Raw genomic sequence first — 22,351 nt, 5'->3', positions numbered from 1 at the left:
GTAACGGTTTAGATGTAGATGCGTAACAGGCGTAGACTACGGGTATTTCAATATAAAGTAAGTGGAGCAACAATATATTCCGCTAAAATGTTGTCTAGTAATAGTAAACAAAAATCGTTTTTCTTGTTTGTTTATTTTTAAATGTATTTTAACAGTTGGCAGAATAAATAAATAAATACCCCACTCCATTGTCACTCGCTGGTGTTGCATACACTACACATCACGGATTTACTGTAAAGACTTGGGTCACAAAATGTGACTTGGAATTCGGGCAATTCTTGGACATTTAAGTGCTACCGTGTGGCAGATGACCGCGCCTGGAGTTATGCGACCCGTAAGCGAGGGCACTAACGAAAGTCAAGGTCATCTACCACATGGTAGAGCCCGCATCGACGGGCTCTATCGCTTGTAGACGATGTATTGAATCGAGTACTCGTTTGCCAGACGAGTGAAGAAGACTCTAAAAATACCAAATTGGTTTAAACAAGAACACAGGTTTACAAGTAGGCCTTCTGGTACAGATGGTGGTTTCACAAATATAGTTAAATATACCAGAACAAAGGTTCTATTAATATACGTGTATGTTTTTCGATTGATGATTACTGAGATAATTTTATAATGATTTCAAAACTGCTGCAGCACACACACACACACACACCATTCACATAAGGACTGAACAGGATCTCGCTCTGTTCGCCCACCCTAACTATACAAATATTAATTCGTTTAACTTGTGAAGTAAACACGATGAATTGAAATGCATTTTTTAAAATATAACATTGCTTCAGCAGTTGTAACTATTTAGATAGAGCTACACACATATGTATAAAAAAAAAAGATTCATAGCAGAAACAAGTTTGTTCTGTACAAAATTTTAAAAATCTACTTAAAAGTTTTTTTTTTTTTTTCAGCAACATTTTTTTACTGTGTCGCAATGACGTCCTGGGTCGATTAAAGAAATAGGAACTGCAATCTCCAATCAGATGCAAAAAGTATGAGATAAACAGAGAAGCCTGGCGTTAGCCATCCAATGAAAAAGCTGTAATACTGCGTGTAGACAATCACAGACTGTGGGCAGGGCTTTTACTAAAAACAACAAAAAAGGAATATCTGCACTTCTATGTCGTTTTTCACTGTATAACGCATTTTATTCGTATATGCACGTGGACAAATAGTCATTTCATATCTATTTTACATTCATTAACTTTTCTAAATATGCTATGTTGGTATTTGCATGTGGGCTGGTTTACTTTTAGTCTCGTACCCAATGACCTGCCTGCAGTACAGATTAACTGCCATTAGGTGGCGCACATATACACGAGGCGCTGCTGCAAGGAGGCGGTTAGTGACGCCATTTTAGCGGAGGTGTTGAGGGATAGAGCCTTAGAAGGGAGAGGAAAATTAGGCACTCAAAATTTGTTTTTATTTTAAAACACCGAACCTCTTTCTTGCCAACTGTCTGTTTAAAATTAAGTAACCATGTCTGTAGAAGGAACAGCAGACCAGGTAAGATTTTTTCATCTACACACACGGGCTAGTGCAGTTGTTTCAGTGGGACTGAGGCCTACGTATCCAGTTCATAGATGGCAAATATAATGTGTTTATATTCCTAAAAACTGGTATTCATGCGTCGATTTTGTTAAGAAGCAACTGGCTATTTCGTAGGCATTATGTTCGTTTTTAGTGGTTAAGATGGTTCCATTATTTTTATTTATTTTTAAGAAAGAAAAGAAAAATGGCCGGGGTTTTCGTAGTTTGAACGGTTGTTTTATTATTCCAGTGTTGCGCATACACACAACTACGTTTTGGAGGTTGCAAGAAAATATTTCCGACGTGAAATATATGAATACGTGGAAAATATTTCCGACGTATTTACCCCTAAGAATTTTAGCATTTCTGTTTTTTATTTTCCCTAAAATTGTGGCGTGGGTGGCTTGTGAAAAGCGCTGAATCATGGTTTAACCATATTCCACACACTCACAAACTGGTGAAAATATAAGGACTAGTGTTTGTTGAAGGTCACGGATTTTACAAAACTATTTAACTACAACGTTAAAATGTATTAGACACGCTCACTTTTATGCGTGACTTATTACGTCATCCCTTGTTTTGACTCTGGTGCCTGTCTTTGTGCTGTGTTGTTCACACGCATCACATGCGTATTGAATGGTCAAAAGTAATTCCCTTTTGCATTTCCACAATTACATAAGTGTGGTTTCTCCCGGTATGTGTTTTGGGTTGTTTTTGTTTGTTTGTTTTAAATAATCAGAGTCGTTATTTCCCTCAAGTCACATTAACCCACAGGTTGGAAATCAGTAATAAGTTAATGCATCACTCAATTTCTGCAGTAATACTAATAGTTTTTAATGTGTGTGTGTTTTCGTGGTGGTCTTTACGCATGGATATTTGTTTGAATTGGCATGCTAAGGTGGTCTTTATTAGAAATCCTTCTAAATTTGGACTGATGAATTCTGAATAAATCGCAACCAAAAATGTTTTGCTATAAAAAAGGAAATATTATCAAGGGAAATTTGTTATGTTATGCAGAAAAAACATTAACATGTACTACAATGTGTTAAATTCATTTATTTAACCAGTTTTCCGATAACCTGAGCACCCACTAGTGGTGAAAATGTATGGTAGCGCAGCTTTTATGCATACTTATGTAATTTGAGTGGAAAGAACGTGCATGCATATCAAAATTGGGTTGTTTAAAGACATTATGAACAAAAGGTTTAATGTGGTATGCATGTTTTGTAACCACATTTATACATTACTTGTTTTATAACTTCCAGGCAGTGGAGTATATTCCAGAGAAGGTGAAGAAAGCTGAAAAGAAGTTGGAAGAAAATCCTTATGACCTTGACGCTTGGAGCATTCTGATACGAGAGGCACAGGTTTAGTGACACAGGATTACATTTCCTTATAATGGGGGTGGGGTTCTGTCAGGTTATGCTGGGTTTGGTGGTTCTACACCAATATGTACAAATTCCATAGTACTATTTGCAACTTTTGTTAATAATGTAAATGATGTTTAAATGGTTTCTACTTTTAGAACCAACCTATAGACAAAGCAAGGAAGACCTATGAGCGACTTGTCGCCCAGTTCCCAAGTTCTGGCAGATTCTGGAAACTATTCATTGAAGCAGAGGTTAATATGTTTATATTCTTTCACTCATACACACACACACACACACACACACACACAGAATAATGTGTGTATCTGTGAATTTCACACCATGAAGGTACCTTTTAAAATATCACCTTTAGGTTTCCCCTTTTCATACAGTGTAATTGGGGGAATATTAACTGCCTTTCTTTCTTGCAGCATCACACTGTAAATGTGGTCCGAGGGATATATTTTGCTATTGGGTCAATTACACATTGTTGCATGTTGGATCTGCAACAGCATTAAAACTGTTTTAATGGTATTGGAGTGCTTTAGCCTTATTTACTTGTTGTGTCAATTTATTGCCTCCTGTGTGATTTCTTTGAGCGCTTATTTATTTTGTGTTCATATTAATGGTACTAAATTCAATTAGTTTCTCCTGTACAGGTAAACCAAATTCATTAATACTGTATATTCTTTTTCAAGTAATTTTATTTGTATGTTAATATAGAAACAAAGTACTTCAGTGTTTACCAAAAGCAGGCAAGTCAGTACAGATTTGTGAAGCCTTAAACTAGCCCTTAGAAAAAAGATGTGTGTATTTTGGGTAATTCAGTTTGTTACATTGTCCTAAAAGGGGGGGGGGGTAAATCAAGGTGCAATTTAGAAATTTGTCTAGATTTATATTTATTTTCTGTTGCCCTTTATAGACTATCCAGCCTCCGCTAATAAACAGCACCATCATTTTAGTATAATCAAGTCACCACAACTTGCTTACCCATTTAAATATGCATTCAGCCTAATGCAAACAACAAGGCACAAGTTACCTTTGCAGAGAATGTGTAGTTAACACATAAGCATGTCAGTGACTACGTTACGCCCTCATTCTTTCGCTATCATGACTTGCATATAAACAATGTGAAATATTGTGGGTACTCTGTAAGGAAACAAAGTGTAGAACAGATGTCTTATTTAATGTCATTGTGGCCTAACCATGAATGATCAAGTCATGAAATTAAAAGGGAACACTGTCCATGAGAACAAAATATAACTGGCTAAAAAAAAAGTTGGTTAGGTAAACGTTTTGAACACGGGGGACTTTTCTGAGTGATAGTTCAGTTTGTGGCTCTTCCAGTTGATCTACACTTTACTGTCCAAGAAAACAATTCATTCAGAGAATTCATGTAATGTAATCACATTTATAGATAATTGCTTCACAAGCTAAACAAATTAGTATTTTTAAGTCCCTTGATGGACTATTCCAATAATTTTATATGTAGTAATCTTTAAAATATTTTGCCAGGTAATTGTCAAACAAAATACAGCCATTTTAAGTATTGAGGGGTATAATCCTTCCCAGAACAATTAAGAGGAAAACCAACACTAATTGAACCGGTAAGGGCCTCCCTTCCCCTTTTTACATCTGGTTTTCTGTTATCAAACAGCTGTGACCCTGTTACCTCTATAGCCTGGTTCTGATTTGTTCCTCATACATCACTTCATCAAATGTATGATGTTTTTGCACACCAAATTGTACCGATACTAATAATCAGCTTAAGTGAGAAGTACAAATAGTAAATCTTAAACATACTGAAGTAGTTATGGGTAGCTTTTCATACCTATTACCAGTTGCAAATGAGGGCTATATGTGCAGAGGGCTTCTGATTTTTGCAATTTTACCCTGACTTTTCTACTCTCCTTAAAAATTAAATTGATACCTGTTAAACTATTCATGTATTTCAATCGCAAGTGAGAAAAGCGTTAATAGTAATTCACATGTTGCAATCTCATTTGTGTGCTGCTTGTAAATGAAAAATGAAAGCTTAGCCAATTTTTATAAACCCATTTTAAGCCCCTTTCACACTGGCACCCTTGAAATCGTGTTCACAGGTTGACCTGGGTTGCAGCGACCCACCTCGGGATGTTTGACCCGGTTTGAGCAAGACAAAATGCATGACGGCTGTTTTTGAGCTGACGTAATAACAGACAACTATGCCTGCTTGATTGGTTCTCTTCCTCAAGGAACATTTCTGTTTAGCCATATTTTTACTGATTGAGACACAGCATGAGTCAGATTGCAGCAGGGATGAAGAAACATTTCCTCTAATCAACATTTGGACTGACGGTTCAATCCAGAGAAGCTTGGACGGAAGGGGCATTGATACATGCTTTGTGTATTTGTGTCTGTCACCCAGCCCGACCCAGATAGAGCATGCCAGTGTGAACGGTGCTTAAGTTGTTTCACGGGGGGGAAAAAAAACCTTAAATAACTTTTACTATTAACACGTTTCTCAGTTGTGATTGCGATACAAGAATGGCTTAACCTATTTGCTACATATGCAGAAAGTTTCTTGTGATATTGTAAGCGTCTACAATAAGTACAAAGTATTTAAACAAAAGCAGATTCTTGAAGTTTGGTAAATTTGCATGCTTAAAAATATTTGTTGATATTACAAGCGATAAGAAAACAATATGTATGCATCTATTATACGTTGTTTCTTATAAAGCTTTTTATCGAAACTGGAATTGGTCAAGCTTGACACTAAAGCAAGAGAATTGTTTTTCAAAAAAATCTTCCAAATTTGACCAGAGTATAAGCAATGCTTTCTAGCACTGTACATGTTTACATTTAATAAACTGATTGCAGCTGCATGCTAAATGCCACAAGAAAATAAGACTATACTTAAAACATATACTTATTTGCTATTGTCTTATAAAATATTTGTGGCAGACCACAATTGGAAAATGGAACACAAGTTTTAAGTTCCTAATTAATGGTAAGTACAATATAGACCACTGCTGTATATTTGTGTGCACATTTACTTGTGAGCTTAACAGCAGTTAGTCGTAGTAGTAACTAGTGTTTAACGTTCACTGGAATTGTCCCCGCCAAATAAATTAAATAAAACCATAGTTAATTTGAATGTATCGGGAAGGGAATTGTGTGACCGATTTTAGTTTTTATAATTCTATTCAAAAGTAAAAAGCATAACCTTCAATTGCATGGCCGTTTACTGCAGGTATGCAAATCAGTAATTTGGATTTTGCAGCATACATTTTAAAGAAACCTGTTGTAAAGTAAAACTTTAAGAAACAAAGTTAAGTTTGTACTGGTGAAGGCACTAGTTGAAATATGTCAACTTGACTTAGCTTTTTATGTTCTGCCTTATTTTTTTAATTAATGTTTTTGAAGTTATGAATGAGATCTGTTATAGACAGAGGTGAATGGAATCTTCCACTAATTAGACTGCAGTGTATGACAGTTACAGTAGTTTACAATATATATATATATAATATATAAGTTGAATGTTATCTTTTTTGTAAACCTGGTCACTTTCACATGTGGTTAATTTCATCTGAACCAACTAATAAATAAAGATGAATAACACATGTCTTGCTTTGGTTGATTTGATGTGAATTCTGATGCATTTGAATTTTTCACAGATATTTTAAATGAACCAACTGTTTAAATAAATCATATGTCAAAGGGGATAGACTATTCCACTCCCTACTGTGTCAGCATAGAATTACAAACTTATTACAACATTCTTATAGACTTAATTGGAATAATTTGGCATTTTACAACCACATATTGAACTGTACATATCCTTTCTACAAAAAGACATGTTTTTTATTAAGTTAGTAAACAGCACTCATTTGTAATGCAAGGTAATAGATGTAAATATTCAAGCATAACACTGATACTCTGAAATTCACATTACATTATAGTTCTTACAAATGCTGATAACTAATGTAAATTACAGAATCTCAATTGCAGCTATATCCCTGCCCAGAAATACAATGTGATGCAAGCTTTGGTAGTTTTAAACAAGAAAATATATTTTGTAGTTGGTATAGGGGGTAATGCAATGCCTTGAAGAATAAGTTGAATGCAGTTTCTGGTCTGTGTGTTACATGTAAAATGATGTACATTATTTATGTGTCCAGTGATGGGGTATAGTGAAGGCTCTGTACCCAAATGTTGAGTCCTTCACAATTGCAATTTAACATTGGAACAACTTACCCAATTGTCATCAAATCTGGTAATACAATTGACAATTTGTTATTGAGTATTGGTCTATCCATCAGCTTTTCACAATTATATTGTGGATATATGTTCCCAATAGTATTTTAATTGCGTGAAAGTGCTATGACATATCTGGTAATTTTGCCCATTGGGAGAACTATCCCCTGTGATGGATAATGTGGAGGGGCACTACTGTCGCAATCTAGAATTTTTCACAAACATAGAGTACCACTTACTACAATTTTAATCATGTATATTAACTTGCCTAAGATATCATCTAAATAGTGAGATGGAGAAAGTATTCAAAGTCCAACTTTGTAGTATAAAAGAAAAAACAAAGTGCAGCATATGTGTTGAAAGTTTTTGGTTAGCTCTTTGTGTTTATTTTGGCCCCCTGAAATGTAGTGACTGTATTTTAAGCCTAGTCGTGTCTAGTCCCCTTGCTCATTATGCCTCCAAACAACTTTATCTTTAATGTCACAAGCCTGTAAAGACAGATATCCAATTGTAGTGCAGTATTTTGGACTGTGATTCCAGTGTTTGATTACTGGCACATTAGTAAAATTGATTTCCATTGTTTTATGTATGCAGTTGTGTTCCATTGTTGAAATCGATTGACTCAATTTTTGTTTTACTGGACAAGAAGTACCAGTATATAAATGTAGCTAATGAGTTCCATTGCTAGTGTAAACAGCATGTGTGTGTTTTGAAATGAAGGTAGATTTGAGTTTGTAAAATAAAGTGCTTGGCAGAACTGTACTGTATGTTCATTGCACCCCAGCATTTCCATTATGTTAAAATCTTTTAGTCTTAGTCACTACAGTGTTCTAACCAGTAACACAATTGAAATGTCTACCAGAAATATAAAAACGGCCCTTGGGTGACGGCCCTGTTTTACTGCTACCTCTGCTGCCTTTTGGAACAGCTTACATTGGTATTGGGATGTCAGCACTGTAATATGATTGACCGAGTGGAACAATCATAGTAGGAAAAAGAAGCCCTTTGTGGTTTTGTAGCTTGTAGAGAATACTGACACCTGCTCAGTCAGATTTTAAACACATTTGCCCGTATGCATATTGACTTATCCTGTGATTTGTTTGAAGTACTGTGGAATTCTGGAATACGATGACTATTCCAGAGCTTGTGTATAGTGAACATTAGGTGCTAGTGACACAACAGTAACTGAATAACAAAGCAGTTAAATATTGCAGTAATCACAACTGTTGGGATTTCTGGTGACATTTCTGCCAAATCTGACTGAAGTCCCAGTGAAAGTTGAATGGCCTATTTAATTGTTTTTAAAGATGTCAGGTATCCTACCTGAAGGACAGAGAAATCAGAATTTCTCCTTTAGCCACATTGTTGTACCCAGTTTGAAATGCCTAATTCAGATGTTGCCTCACTACTGCCACCCACTTGCTAATCATGAGGACTGACTTCAGAGCTGGAAAAGAGGTCCCCTACTGATCTTTAATTCCTTGTTTTTTGCTTGAGGATCCTAAGCAAGGCCCAACATGTCCCATTCCCACAAGTGTCTGTCTGGCCTCATTGGGCATCTGACTAGTATGGGTCACTGAAGTGTTATGAGGTTAACTATCCCCAGCCAATTTCCCTCCCTAACCCCGCGGGAGCTCGACGGGGCAATACCGCACACCCCGTAGGCCCCCATCCAAGTATGGCAACATGCCGTGAATGGGATTCAAGCCAGTGACCTCCTGTTTGTATGACTTGCCCTGTACTACATGCAGTAATGTTTTTAATAACCGCTTGGAGGTCCCTCCTCACATATGCTTCACACCATCCAACAAACTAAATAGTAAGTCATTGTGACACAAGGGGACAAACGGACAAATTAGGGGGCTATGTAGGAAGACTTTGACCTCCCAAGTTGGAGAACAACAAATCTGATTTGGATCAAATTTTTTATAATTATGCAGCTGGGTACAAGCTTGATTCCTATTGATTTTCAAGATCATGGCTGCCATCTTTTCCAAAGGCTTGTTCTAAGTCGTTATTTCACTTAAGACAACTGTATATGTATATATAAACATACATCATAAAGTGGTGCTACTAACTGGGCAGGCCGCCTAAAAATAGACACAGAAGAGGATCTTATTTTAACTTCGAGAGAACACTAAATTTAGTATGTAATATTGCAGCTAGGCACTGTAGGGTTTTTTTTTTGTTTGTTTGTTTTTATGGAGTATGGAGAATAATTGGGTGTAGAGGTATAACGATTTGGTGTGCATTGATGAATGATATCTTGTATTGTAGGAGAGGTTTGTATCGTGATACCAGACCAATAGCGTAACATCGCGCATTGTACTGTAGTTCACCAAATGTTTTTTGATTGAAGATGTGTTTTACAGTTGAAATGAATACATTCTGTCATTTCCCATTTAATTTTTATCTTAACAAAATGATTCACCATTAAATGACCATTTGATTATGCATCATAGAAGTAGTTGATACGTATTTCATCGTTTCATGTCTAATCGTATATTCAGGTCTGTACCGGGAATGTGCTTTCACTTCCTTTGTCATCTTTACTGCATTTAAGTGCCTTCATACTGGACTACTTTGCTTATCAGCGCAGTGGATACATGTAGCACATCGGCACTTTGTATCCTGTGTCAGACTTAGCTGCTGTATTTGATCCGGTCCAAATGAATTAATCTAATATACCCACAATCTTGCCTTAAAACTCTATAACTTGTAAGTTTCACATTCTGATTATTTTATTAACTGTGCAGTCTCAATTATATATTTGTTTTTCTTGGGACAAGGGAAAATGTAAAACATACTAATTAAAGAAGACAAACGTTGGTTAGTGACACCTGTAAAGATGTTCTGTATCAATATATGTTTTTAGTACAGATATCTTTGATATTTAAGCACCACTGTGAGCTTTTTTAAATTGTATTTATAAACTCACTGCTGCCAATATTTCAACTGCTACGGTCTCATAAACCCTATGGCCTGGGACTTAATATTTTGAAACTCTCGGCAATCTAGTGGTATCTTTCTGTGGCTTTTTCATGGCTTCAAACTTAGACACTTCAAAGTGTACTAAGCTGCACTGTCAAAGCCTCCTATCTTATTTTTTTCACAATTTCATTGCCAAATTAAGGTAGGGTCTGCGCATTTGAGCTGATTCTCTGAAAAAAGTTCCATACAAGTAATATCCATCAAACATTCTGTTTCACTGACATTGTTTTAACCTTTGGCCACGTCTTTGATTCAGATCACACACTTTTTCACATATCCATTATATGTCAACATTGTCAACATTTCATGTGTTACTTATATTATATTGTGTTTCTTGAACACCTTGAATTCTGTATACATTTTACACCATTTTACATTTTATTCAGTCTGTTTCTGAGCAAATTCTTTTGTAATATATAGATATTCTACATCTGTAATACAGTAGGTGTGCCATCTTTTACTTACACTGGTTGGCAAACATATATATTTATACATTCTTTCATCAAATGGGATATAGAAGTAGATTTTTAATTTATATATACAGAGCTCCCTCAGTATAAGGCAGCCATTTATACTGTTAGAAGGCAGTCTGCTGTGTTATAAAGAGACAGCACTGAAAGTTAAACCCTGACCTTTAATTTTAATACTTCAGTGTGCAGTGCTGTGTAAATATTTAGACCAGCAAAGGAGACACTAATTGATGTAGTGTATTATACATTTATACTCGTATGTAAATTACATTTTTGGAATGGTAACTGGCCTCAGTAAAGAATGTTGGCATTGCATTAGTAAGACGCTTTGGCAGGAACCTCATTCAAGGCAGTGCACAAATCCAGAATAACCAAGTTCTTTCCACAAATAGTCATATTGGACTGAAAAGTTTGGCCCAACCATTGCTCTGCTATCTGTACTTGGCAAGAACCGTAATATCTGGGTGCAGTACTTTTGTGAGGCTGACTATACAGTACATCCGTATCAAAAATGCTGCGTAATGATACACAATAATACTAATTCATCAACACCTGAATGTTTTTCTGAAGTGATCCATAGTACTGGATAGTTTTTAAAGATCAAGTAAAGTTTATGATTTATTTATTATTTTTAAAGTTGCTTAGTTTTTAAATATGCTTTAAGTTTTTCTTTTAGTAAGATTTAGTTGTTTTATTCACACTTTAAAAATGCATTTAATATTATATGTACTCTACATATTGCACTACTGATAGTCCTATGTAAATATCACTTGTCCCATCTCTGATTCTTGTAATGACAGCCATGCTATTTGTAATCAATTCCCCTTTGCTGTTGTTGCTGCTCTGATTGATTGTAAATGTCATCAAAGTATTTCAAAGGGGCTAAGTTTTATATTTGAAAATAAAGATCTGGGAATTAGGAAAAAGCAATATTGCATAGCACGTTAAGAAAGTGGAGATACTGCTTTATCAAGACTAAAACTAAATAACCATTTTACTAATCTAAATCAGATTAATAGTGTGGCTTGCTTTGGCCTACCTAATACCAAAGGAATCATGGAGATTGCTGTTTGTGACATAAAACATACCTATTCTCCAATATTGCACAATGCACAGAGTGAGAGATAGATGCAGATACTGTGTTGTATAAATATTGTTTTTCCATTTTATGGTAATTGCATTTTAAAAAGCTTACCAGTAGGAAATATTGTACTGGGGCATCTAAATCACTGGGATGATGCAGCACGTGCAGACATTTCCGGAATCTGTTTATGAAGTCATTGTGCTGGAATAAAACCATTGGAGCAAACTAAACATGGGGGATCTGTGAATCATCCAATAACAGAATTCTTAAAATTATTCCTTTTTTTTTTTTTTTTCCTCCCCCCCAAAAGGTTATTGTAGCAGAGCACAGCTCTGCTCTTTAGAAATTGGCAGGGATGGGGTTAAATTCCCCTACCTGCCTGGGTTCATTGTGTTCAGGTGGCTGGGGTTGATTAGATGATTAGTTTAATTAATGATCAATCAGCACCCAACCACCTGACATAAAAGGAGGCCTCTGCTTCCCATTAAGGAGGAGGGAGCTGAGGAAGCAAGTTGGTTTTTTGGTTGTTTGGAAAGTTTGAATCCAGTGAAGGCATTGCCCAGCCTGGAAATTGTTATTTTTGTAAGTTTTGTTTTTTTTGTCTTTTTGTGTTTAAATTGCTTTGTTTTTGCCCTTGTGCCTTTTCATTTTTGTGTTTATTTATAATAAAATAGTTATTTTTTTTGAACTGCAGTCTGTCTCTGGGCCTCTATCCACTCACCAGCCTGCCACAGTTATCTATAAAATAAGGTTAATTACTGCATATTGCAAAAAGCATAAGTTCAATTCATGTAGACAGCTCTGTGTTAGTTAATTGGGTATACACTTGGAGCACTTACATAAGCACTTCACTGCTCTGTTTAGAAGTTAAATAGTTTCTGAAGTCTTACGTAGCCAAGTTTGGAGTAGAGATGTAGATGACTGATTCCAAGATTACCTTAAAAGCCCATTCAAGCAGTTTTTAAACTGCCTGTGTAATGCAAGGGAGTTGATAATACATGTGCACAAAAGTACAGCGTCAGTAATTTGGGGGAAGGTGATAAACAGTTTAAGTACCTGTTTTGGTGTGAAATTCACATGATTAATGTGTGTGTGTGTGTGCATGTTTTCAAAAATAAATTTATATTTTTTGGAAGGGTAGATTTGAAATTAACATTGTATATATTTGTATTTTTCAGATAAAGGCAAAAAACTATGACAAGGTTGAAAAGGTGAGCCACAAATATAATTGAATCCAGAGGGCCTGTTTTGAAGTGGCAAATGAATGAGTTCTGAATACCTTCTCACAACAATGTGCTTTTGTTTGGACCTGTTCTGACCAGATGTTAAAGGCGTCAGTAAGCCGCATGGGCTGTGCTGGAGCAGGCCTACGTAAAGTGCCTAGAAAAAGTATTCAGCCCCATCCCATTTTTCATATTTAAGAGTCTCAGATTCAGAATTTGAAATAGATTAAATTAGGATTTTTTTCTCACTGATCTACAAAGCCTTGTGCACCATGTAAAATCAAAAGAAAAATTCCAAAAGCTTTCAACAATTTACTAAAAATGAAAAATGGAAATTATCGTATTAAAAAAGTATTCATACCCTTTAATTGCAAGCCTGAATTTGCTCAGGTGCAATATATTACCTCAACAAATCACACAATTTGTTGATGGACTCCACCTGTGTCAGAAATTAGTGGATCACCTGCTTTAAATTAATCTGTGAGGATAAATACCGCTCTCTGTATGGTCCCACAGTAGGGTAGAGACTTTCAAAAGAAATAATCAAAATGAAGATGAAAGAGCATTCTAAGCAAGTTAGGGATGTGATTATAGAGAAGCACAAATCTGTGGAAGGGTACAAAACCATTTCAAAGGCATTGAACATCCCTCAGAGCTCAGTGCAGTCCATCATACGGAAGTGGGAAAAATATGAAACTACCACTACACTGCATAGATCAGGCCACCCCTATAAACTTAGTTGCCGGACAAGAAGGGTACTTCTTAGGGAAGCTACTTTGAGGCTAACTGTGATTCTGAATGAGATACAGAAGTCAGTGGCTGCGATGGACGATGATGTTCATGTATCAGCAATCTCCAAGGCATTCCACAAAGGGCCTTTATGGGAGAATGACAAGGAAGAGGCCCTGGCTGAAAAAAAAACATACTTGCCCACAAAGAGTTTGCAAACCGTCACCTAGAAGATACTACAGTTACGTGGCAGAACGTCTTGTGGTCTGATGAGACTAAAGTGGAACTTTTTGGCCTGAACGCTAAGCAGTATGTGTGGCACAAATCAAACACTGCACACCAGCCAGGTGACACCATCCCCACTGTACAGTATGGCAGTGGTGGCATCATGTTATGGGGATGCTTTTCAGCAGCAGGGACTGGAAATATCGTCATGATTGATGGGAGGATGAATGGCGCACAATACAGAGAAATCCTGGTTGCCCCTCTGCCGAAAAACTCAAACTGCGGAAGAAGTTTGTCTTTCAACAGGACAATGATCCAAATATATGTCCTTGAGTGGCCCAGTCAGAGTCCTGACCTTAATCCCATAAAAAAATCTGTGGCAAGACTTCAAAATTGCTGTCCATCACCATTCCCCAACTAACTTGACACAGTTTAAGCAATTTTGCAAGGAGGAATGGGCAAGTATTGTTCCATCGTTAATAATTAATAGAGACTTATCAGAAAAGACTACTGGCTGTAATAGCTGCCAGAGGTGGTTCAACTAAGTGTTGACCCGGGGGGATGAATACTTAAAAAATGATGACATTTCAGTTTTTTAATTTTTATTTTATTGTTTACTATTTTCGTTCTTTTTGGGCATGACTCTGAAGAAGAATGTGAGACTCACAAATAACATTTCCCAATCTAATGCATCAAAATCCCAGGCTGTGAGACTCTTAAATGTGAAAAAAGGGATTGGGGCTGAATACTTTTTTCAAGGCACTGTATAACAAATATTACACAAGGAAGTTAATCTGTGCAAAAATCTTCATGACAATGAAACAAATGCTTGCTGTGTGTCAAGTAAGGAGTTGCTTCTTCGTACCTGCTTGATGGCACTTCACAATTTTTGGAAATAATAGGATCACATGGTAGGATTAAATAGGGATTACAGTTAATACTGCTACACTACTGTATTTATGCTGAATACCTGCATACTCAGCACTGAATGGTGCACCTTTGACCTGAACTGTATATGATTCAGAAATGTAAGAGTGAAATGTTCTTAACTAATATTTCTTATCATTTTCTACAGCTGTTTCAAAGATGCCTCATGAAAGTGCTGCATATTGATCTTTGGAAATGCTACCTGTCATATGTACGAGAAACCAAAGGCAAACTCCCTACTTACAAGTAAGTATTTGCAAAAACATACATTTTTCAGATTTGAAAAATAAGCAGAACTTGATGCTTTGATTCACATAGTTTTTGTCTTTCTGTGTAATGGATTTTTAAAATCTGCACTTGTTTGTTTCAGAGAAAAAATGGCACAGGCATATGATTTTGCCTTGGATAAAATTGGCATGGAGATCATGTCCTATCAGGTAATAAAAGCAAAGTATTTTTGTCTTCATTGTAACAGGTGCTATTATAGATATATAGTTCTGCATTAAATGCCTGTCTGTTTTTCAGATATGGGTTGACTACATCAATTTTTTAAAAGGAGTGTAAGTACTGAAGCACTTTAAATGATCATTTTTGTATTTCTCTTAATCACTGGTTTATCAGACTAAATTTTTATTTTTATTTTTAGGGAAGCTGTGGGATCCTATGCAGAGAATCAGAGAATTACTGCAGTTCGTAGAGTATACCAGAGAGGCTGTGTAAATCCCATGATTAACATTGAACAGCTGTGGAGAGATTACAACAAATATGAAGAGGTAAAGAACTATTTAGAAATTACAACAAATGTTTGCTATTCATTCTACCCCCGTTTTTTTGTAAACATTACACAAATGACCAGTAATTAATCTCTCTTATTGGGAATACATGGGAAAAAGCAACTTGTATGTTCTGTAATACCGGAATGCAACCTTATTTATTTATTTGTTTGTTTCATAGGGCATTAATGTTCACCTGGCTAAGAAAATGATTGAAGACCGCAGTCGAGACTACATGAATGCCAGAAGAGTAGCAAAGGTAAGGACCATTTTATCAAACCTGTGAATGTGATTTGTGACTCTTCCTGGCCACAAATTTTTTTCTGCACTCTTTTTTTCATAAATATGCTTGCAGTAAGGGTTCAGTTGGATCAATTCATTTTTTAATAGTTTCAACATAATTAAATAAATACCGTATTACTTCAATTTGGCGCCGCAACATTTATTTTAAATTGATCCACATGACTGCGACCCTTGAAAGAGGGTGGTCTTTATATGAGGGCGACCTTTATTAATAATACTACGATTTTCAAACGTTGCAATATTTTATTACATGATTTATGACATTTTAGAGGTATCGTGTATGCTTATTTTCTGTAATACGGTAGCCTGCCTGTATGTAGCAGTGTGTGTGGCTAACCTACTTTGACTACAGTACATTTATCGGTGACAGTTGCCGAGAGCCTATTAGGTGGGAGTTGGAAGGTCAGGGGAGTACTGTACCAGCGAATCAGGAGTGTGTGTTGGTTGCTAAGGGACGTGACAATGCAGGTATGGCAGTTAAATCCAGGTGTGACACAGATGTTTTTCTGCACCAAAAATGACCTCCAGAATATCAGTTTGATTTCTGTGAAAACTACACTTTATCCTACTCTGTTATTTTATTTTTTTTTGTCACTGTAACTTGCTTTTTTGTAATTTCTCGGAACGAGAAACCGAAACTAAATCTTCTCATAAATAGTAAGCACATTGTCTTTATTTGCACGGGATTGAGCACGGGAATTACAACTGAACTAAAAACAAAACAAAAAAACTGCCTATAAGAACTTGAAGGACTGCTGTTCTGTACGTAGATTATCTTGCATTTTCTTTCAGAACTGTACTACCATAAAATAAAATGTGCTTACTATGTGTGTGTACATTAGTTTGTAATGTACGCGCTAGATTGAGGCTCCAGTCTCTTCGGGTGCGTTACATGTACATAGTCACTGTTGCGCGTTTATTTGTTTACTGTCTGTGTGTTTTTTTGTTTTTTTTTTTAGCAGGGGGAGAAATAAATATACCTTAATGTTTCTTCATTGATAGCAGCGTTTATTCAAGGGCGGCCTCTATTATAAAGCTGATGTATGACTGCGGCGTTAATACGAGGACGTCTTTAATTCAAGGGCAGCGCCAAATTGAAGTAATATGGTATAAAATCCTTATCTGTTTTTTCCAGTGAGGTGTGTCTACAAAATCACTTAAATCTATTTATGGATCTTTGTATTGTAATCATTCACATGTTCTTAAGTATGTCAGAAAAGGGGGAAGTCTTTTTCTTCCTAGGTTGATGGGCATGTTATTTATGAAAATGTATGTGACTAGATGCAAGATGGTATTAATTGGGTTTTAATTTCTTGCAGGAATATGAAACAGTTATGAAGGGCCTGGATCGAAACGCACCATCTGTGCCTCCACAGAATTCCCCGCAAGAGGCTCAGCAGGTGGAGATGTGGAAGAAGTACATTCAGTGGGAGAAAAGCAATCCTCTTCGGACCGAGGACCAAACACTCATCACAAAAAGAGGTGCAAACAGTGATTGGTCCAAGCTGTAAGACTGGGGATGTTAGATAGTTTACAGTGAAGTGTAATGTTTGAATTGAACAGGCAGTCCCTGTTTAATGAAATTAGTCACGGGGTCCTTGTTGAAATTATGCTGTTTTATTGTTTTGCAGTAATGTTTGCCTATGAACAGTGTCTGCTGGTGCTGGGACATCATCCTGATATTTGGTATGAAGCAGCTCAGTACCTGGAGCAATCCAGCAAGCTGCTAGCAGAAAAGGGGGTATGTGGATTTAATTTGACTTTTCATGGTCTTAATAGCTGGAATTGCAAAACATTGTCTGTCGCCACCTACTGCACACATGAAAAATAAAACTGCAATTATTTGTTTATTTGATGTTTTTTATTTTATTTTGTATGTTCATATTATTCTCTTCACAGGATATGAACAATGCTAAGCTTTTCAGTGATGAAGCTGCAAACATTTATGAGAGAGCTATCAGCACTTTGTTAAAAAAAAACATGCTGCTCTACTTCTCCTTTGCAGACTATGAAGAGGTAAGTATCACTGTACACCGGAGATAAATGTGGAATCCACTCTGGTAGTCTTTATTTATGGTTCTTTACAGATCCACAATGTTGTCAACTGTGGAGGCTGATTCTTCTCATCCATTTGTCATTCAGAGTCGCATGAAATACGAAAAGGTGCACAGCATATACAACCGCCTCGTGGCAGTAGAAGACATCGATCCAACGCTGGTAAGGTTTGATTTTGCACGTACCGCTGGAATTTGTTACAAAACTCTTCTCTCGTTACGTGCCACTGATTCTGAAGTTTCCTGTAGTGGTCAGAAGTACAAATTTGAAAGGCGCTCTGGTAAATTTGATATAATGCATATTGCAGAGACTGATCTTGATCATATGGTATCTAATTAGAGGACGTTTGCTATACCACACCTTTTTTAATTTTTTAATGAAATGGCACTAAACATTGCTCAGTATGATGTGCTTCATATAACCACCCCCTTTTTTATTTAACAGGTCTATATCCAGTATATGAAGTTTGCAAGGCGAGCAGAAGGTATCAAGTCTGGTAGAATAATATTCAAGAAAGCAAGAGAGGATCTTCGAACACGCCATCATGTCTATGTGTCTGCTGCACTGATGGAGTACTACTGTAGTAAGGTAAATTCACTTGACGATTTTACATTTTAAGGTCCTTATAAAAATGCAATAAAGCTGATGATTTATGCTGCCTGTAAACATGTGTAAAAAAAGTATGAGCTGTTTTAAAAGACCTGAGAATGTTAGTTAGCTCATGTTTTAGGGTGCTTGGTTCTATTTTTATTTATTTATTCACTTATTTTATTTTATTCTATAGGACAAATCAGTGGCTTTCAAGATCTTTGAGTTAGGTTTGAAGAAATATGGAGACATTCCAGAGTATATATTGGCATATATTGAGTATCTGTCTCACCTCAATGGTAAGTGTACAACCGTTTTATGAGACTGTAATTTTCTTTTGCATCACACAAGGGTAAATTCCAATATCAAAAATGTTATTGGAGCAAACTGTAAATGAGAATAGGCTGGTATGTTGGCTAAGTGATGCATAGCTTTCATTACAGGCTGTAAATGTACAGTAGAAACTCTGAAAATCTGACATAGACGAGATCCGCCAAGATGAATGAGTTAAGGTGAGCAGGTAGCTATATTTATTAAAAAAAACCAACAAAAAAAAAAAAACACACACACACACAATGCAGTTAAGCTACTAATATATAATTTTTTTTTTTTGCTTTTTGATTTTTAGAGGATAATAATACCCGAGTATTGTTTGAGCGTGTTTTAACATCTGGAAGCTTGTCACCTGAGAAATCTGGGTAAGTGTTTTGAATTGCATTTATTCATTATTATATATTGAATGAAGTGATGTTTTGCAGCCCCACAAAATGCCTGACTTCAGTCTTTTTGCTTCATATGCAGAGAAATCTGGGCCCGCTTTTTGGCGTTTGAGAGCAACATTGGAGATCTAGCCAGCATCTTGAAGGTGGAAAGGAGGAGGTTTACAGCCTTTAAGGAGGAATATGAAGGAAAAGAAACTGCATTGCTAGTAGACAGATACAAGTTCATGGACCTCTACCCCTGCTCTTCCAGTGAACTGAAAGCTCTTGGTTACAAGGTGTGTACTTGCAGACTTCATTCAACTTCTAGCTCTTATTCTCATTCACAAACAAACATGGAAATTGCCAAGAAAATGTGTATTATTTTCATTACTACCGGTATCTTTTTTTCTTTGTTAAAGCATTAGATATTTTTCTGTACTGATCTAGCGTACTGTATAATTGATCTTTTTGTATGACATGGTTTTTATACGCACGTTGGAAATCTCATTGACCTTTTTGGTGGTTCTTCCAACTGGTGTCACAAACCTAGATACCAGGCTAAATGCTGTAAACGAGTATTGCCAAGTGAGGACTTCTGATTCATTACAGGATGCCTCTCGTGCCAAACTAGCCACAATGATTCAGGAAACTGTAGTGGCTCCTTCCGTCACGCCAGTACTCAAGGATGAAGCGGATAGAAAGCCTGAATATCCAAAACCAGACACAAACCAGATGATACCATTCCAGCCAAGGCACTTGGCACGTAAGTTTCATTTCAAAAGGTCTTTTTACATCGAGTATCTGATAAAAATGAGAAAGCAAAATGCTTTCCATGCTTGCAGTCTTTCCTGTAACATCATTCATAAATTACTTAAATCAAAAAGATATATCATGCAAAGGAAACCATTGCAAAAACAATGTCTGATATACACACATGCTGCTGTACAGAAGAGTATCCCTTAAATGCCATTTGAGAAATGCATATTTTGTTTTTTTTTTTCCTTCCCCTAGCTCCAGGGCTTCATCCTGTACCAGGTGGTGTGTTCCCTGTGCCTCCTGCCGCTGTGTTTCTCATGAAGCTACTGCCACCTCCACCATGCTTCATGGTCAGTTCTACATCTCGCGAGCTTGAAAAACACTTGCAAATATTTGGACCAAATCATGAAGACTGATGGGGGACAGGCATGTTATTGGAAGCATCATGGTGAAATAGGTTCTAGTCTAGCCTCTGTATGATCCTGTGGTATTAATTGAATCTTTATCTAACTTTATCCAGTTGTAAGATCCTATGTACATGTTTGGGCTATCCTGGAGAAATCATGAAGACAAAGGATTATTATTCCAATATAATATTGAGAAGAAAAGCTACAAAATGTTGTAGAAAAGCTGTGTTTTTTATTTCGCCTTCAGGGCCCGTTTGTGCAGGTTGAAGAACTCATGGAGAGTTTTAGAAGATGTAAACTGCCAGAAAGTAAGTCCTTCAACTGGTAAAGCAGATTAAATGTCTTAAGTGGTTTCTGATGAAATACATTTTTCAGTTTGACTTGAAGATAGTATGTGTGCAGTTATATTAAAAAATGCAGTATTCAGTCTGTCTACCAGGCTAGTTTTAATATTTATTTAAACATTTGATTTACGGATGGGTCCATGCAGTTGTTATTTATTTATTTTTTTACTGTTTATTCTTCATGAAGCATCTCAAGAGAAATTCCAACTCTTCTAAACCATTTGTCTCAACATTGCCCTTTGCTTTAGCTGTGGATGCAGCAGTGGAAATCATCACTGGCAGGCAGCCTGAATTGGCTACAGAGGGAAACGGACCTGTAGAGAACAATGCCGTGGTCAACAAAGCTATGAAGAGGCCAAACGCTGACTCTGACGATGAAGAGGAAAAGGGGGCCATAGCTCCCCCCGTACACGACATCTACAGAGCACGACAACAGAAAAGAATCCGATGAACAACACACCTGGAAACCCTTACTGTGAAAGACTCCTGGTTGCTGAGGCATTATCCTCTCACAGGGTGTGCTAAAAGACTGTGATTGATCCTGGGGGTTTCAAAAACACAAGATTGTGTCTCTTACAAAAGCAAGCGGTTCCACCAAGGAAGAGATGCACAAGACGCATTTTGTGTAAGAACATACGTTTCCAAATTTTTTTAAAAAGCAAGAACACAAATTCAGCTTCATTCTTGTATGCTGTTTGATGCATCTAAAGTCTTGTGTTTTTTGTTTCATCGGTTTTATTTTAAAAACTGGGTGGCTTATACTGTATAAAGTTTTTAATTACGTACTGTAATTCAACATAATGTTCTGAGTTTGCCATATCTAGTTTCATTATGTATGGCAAAATTGATTAATTCTGTTTTGTAGTCAAAGGAGTAAACAGATCCTTCAAATAAAAAACAAACATGTTTTGGTAGTATTTTATTTGTGTAAAGCAATTAAACAAAGCCACATTAGGAGTTATTTATGCAAGAAGTAAAAATGCTCAAATCATACACTCCACCTACATTGTAGATATGCACCTTGGGTCAACCTTGGTATGTGCAAATGAAGACATAAACTGACACACAGTGCCCATGTTAAGTAAATTTGAAAAGCGATGCTACATCTTTTGAAAATACTATAATTTTAAAATATATTTAATAAGACTTAAGACATTCCATACATTTTCTGAATAAAAGACAATTGCAATTAATTAATTTGAGACCAAAGAAAATTTGAATAAATAGCACAACTTCAAATAAACTAATTTTATTTTACATAGCAAAGAATGTGGTTCACATGAATCCAAACTTGAATAATGCACCAACAGTAAATTACACAAATGAAAATTGGCCAGAAAAACTAAATGCTGTTTTCATATTTACCATTGAGGTACTGTTTCTTGATGGAGAAGGGTGACGCATTCTGAGCCTTTTGACTTTTTTTTAAAAAAATAAATATATATATATATATATATATATATATATATATATATATATATATATATATATATATATGTGTGTGTGTAAACGAAAAACGAAAGAAGCTGAAGGTCCATAGTTGCATTCTACTACGTCTCAATCTTATTGCAAGCCATATGTGATAATCAAATTAAAAGGTTGTTCTAGCTTGCTTATATGGATGAATTGCCCTTGGAGTGCA

General features: G+C 36.2%; 1 protein-coding gene across 1 annotated transcript; it reads left to right on the top strand.

Moving 5' to 3' along the window:
• Positions 1–1,320: 1,320 nt before the first annotated feature.
• On the top strand, positions 1,321–21,616 carry LOC121294790 (cleavage stimulation factor subunit 3). Its single transcript, XM_041218874.1, has 21 exons — positions 1,321–1,506; positions 2,796–2,897; positions 3,056–3,151; positions 12,857–12,889; positions 14,931–15,028; positions 15,153–15,219; positions 15,308–15,342; positions 15,429–15,555; positions 15,737–15,814; positions 17,178–17,340; positions 17,490–17,599; positions 17,758–17,874; positions 18,001–18,075; positions 18,358–18,501; positions 18,698–18,800; positions 19,130–19,199; positions 19,303–19,498; positions 19,812–19,965; positions 20,214–20,308; positions 20,613–20,673; positions 20,958–21,616. The coding sequence occupies exons 1-21, from the start codon at positions 1,480–1,482 to the stop codon at positions 21,158–21,160; spliced, it is 2,154 nt and encodes a 717-aa protein (XP_041074808.1). The 5' UTR covers positions 1,321–1,479; the 3' UTR covers positions 21,161–21,616.
• Positions 21,617–22,351: the final 735 nt, after the last annotated feature.

Source organism: Polyodon spathula, chromosome 19 (assembly GCF_017654505.1).
Source record: "Polyodon spathula isolate WHYD16114869_AA chromosome 19, ASM1765450v1, whole genome shotgun sequence".
Lineage (NCBI taxonomy): Eukaryota > Metazoa > Chordata > Actinopteri > Acipenseriformes > Polyodontidae > Polyodon > Polyodon spathula.
The sequence above is the reverse complement of the archived record's forward strand: the minus strand, read 5'-3'. Positions and strand labels throughout refer to the sequence as shown.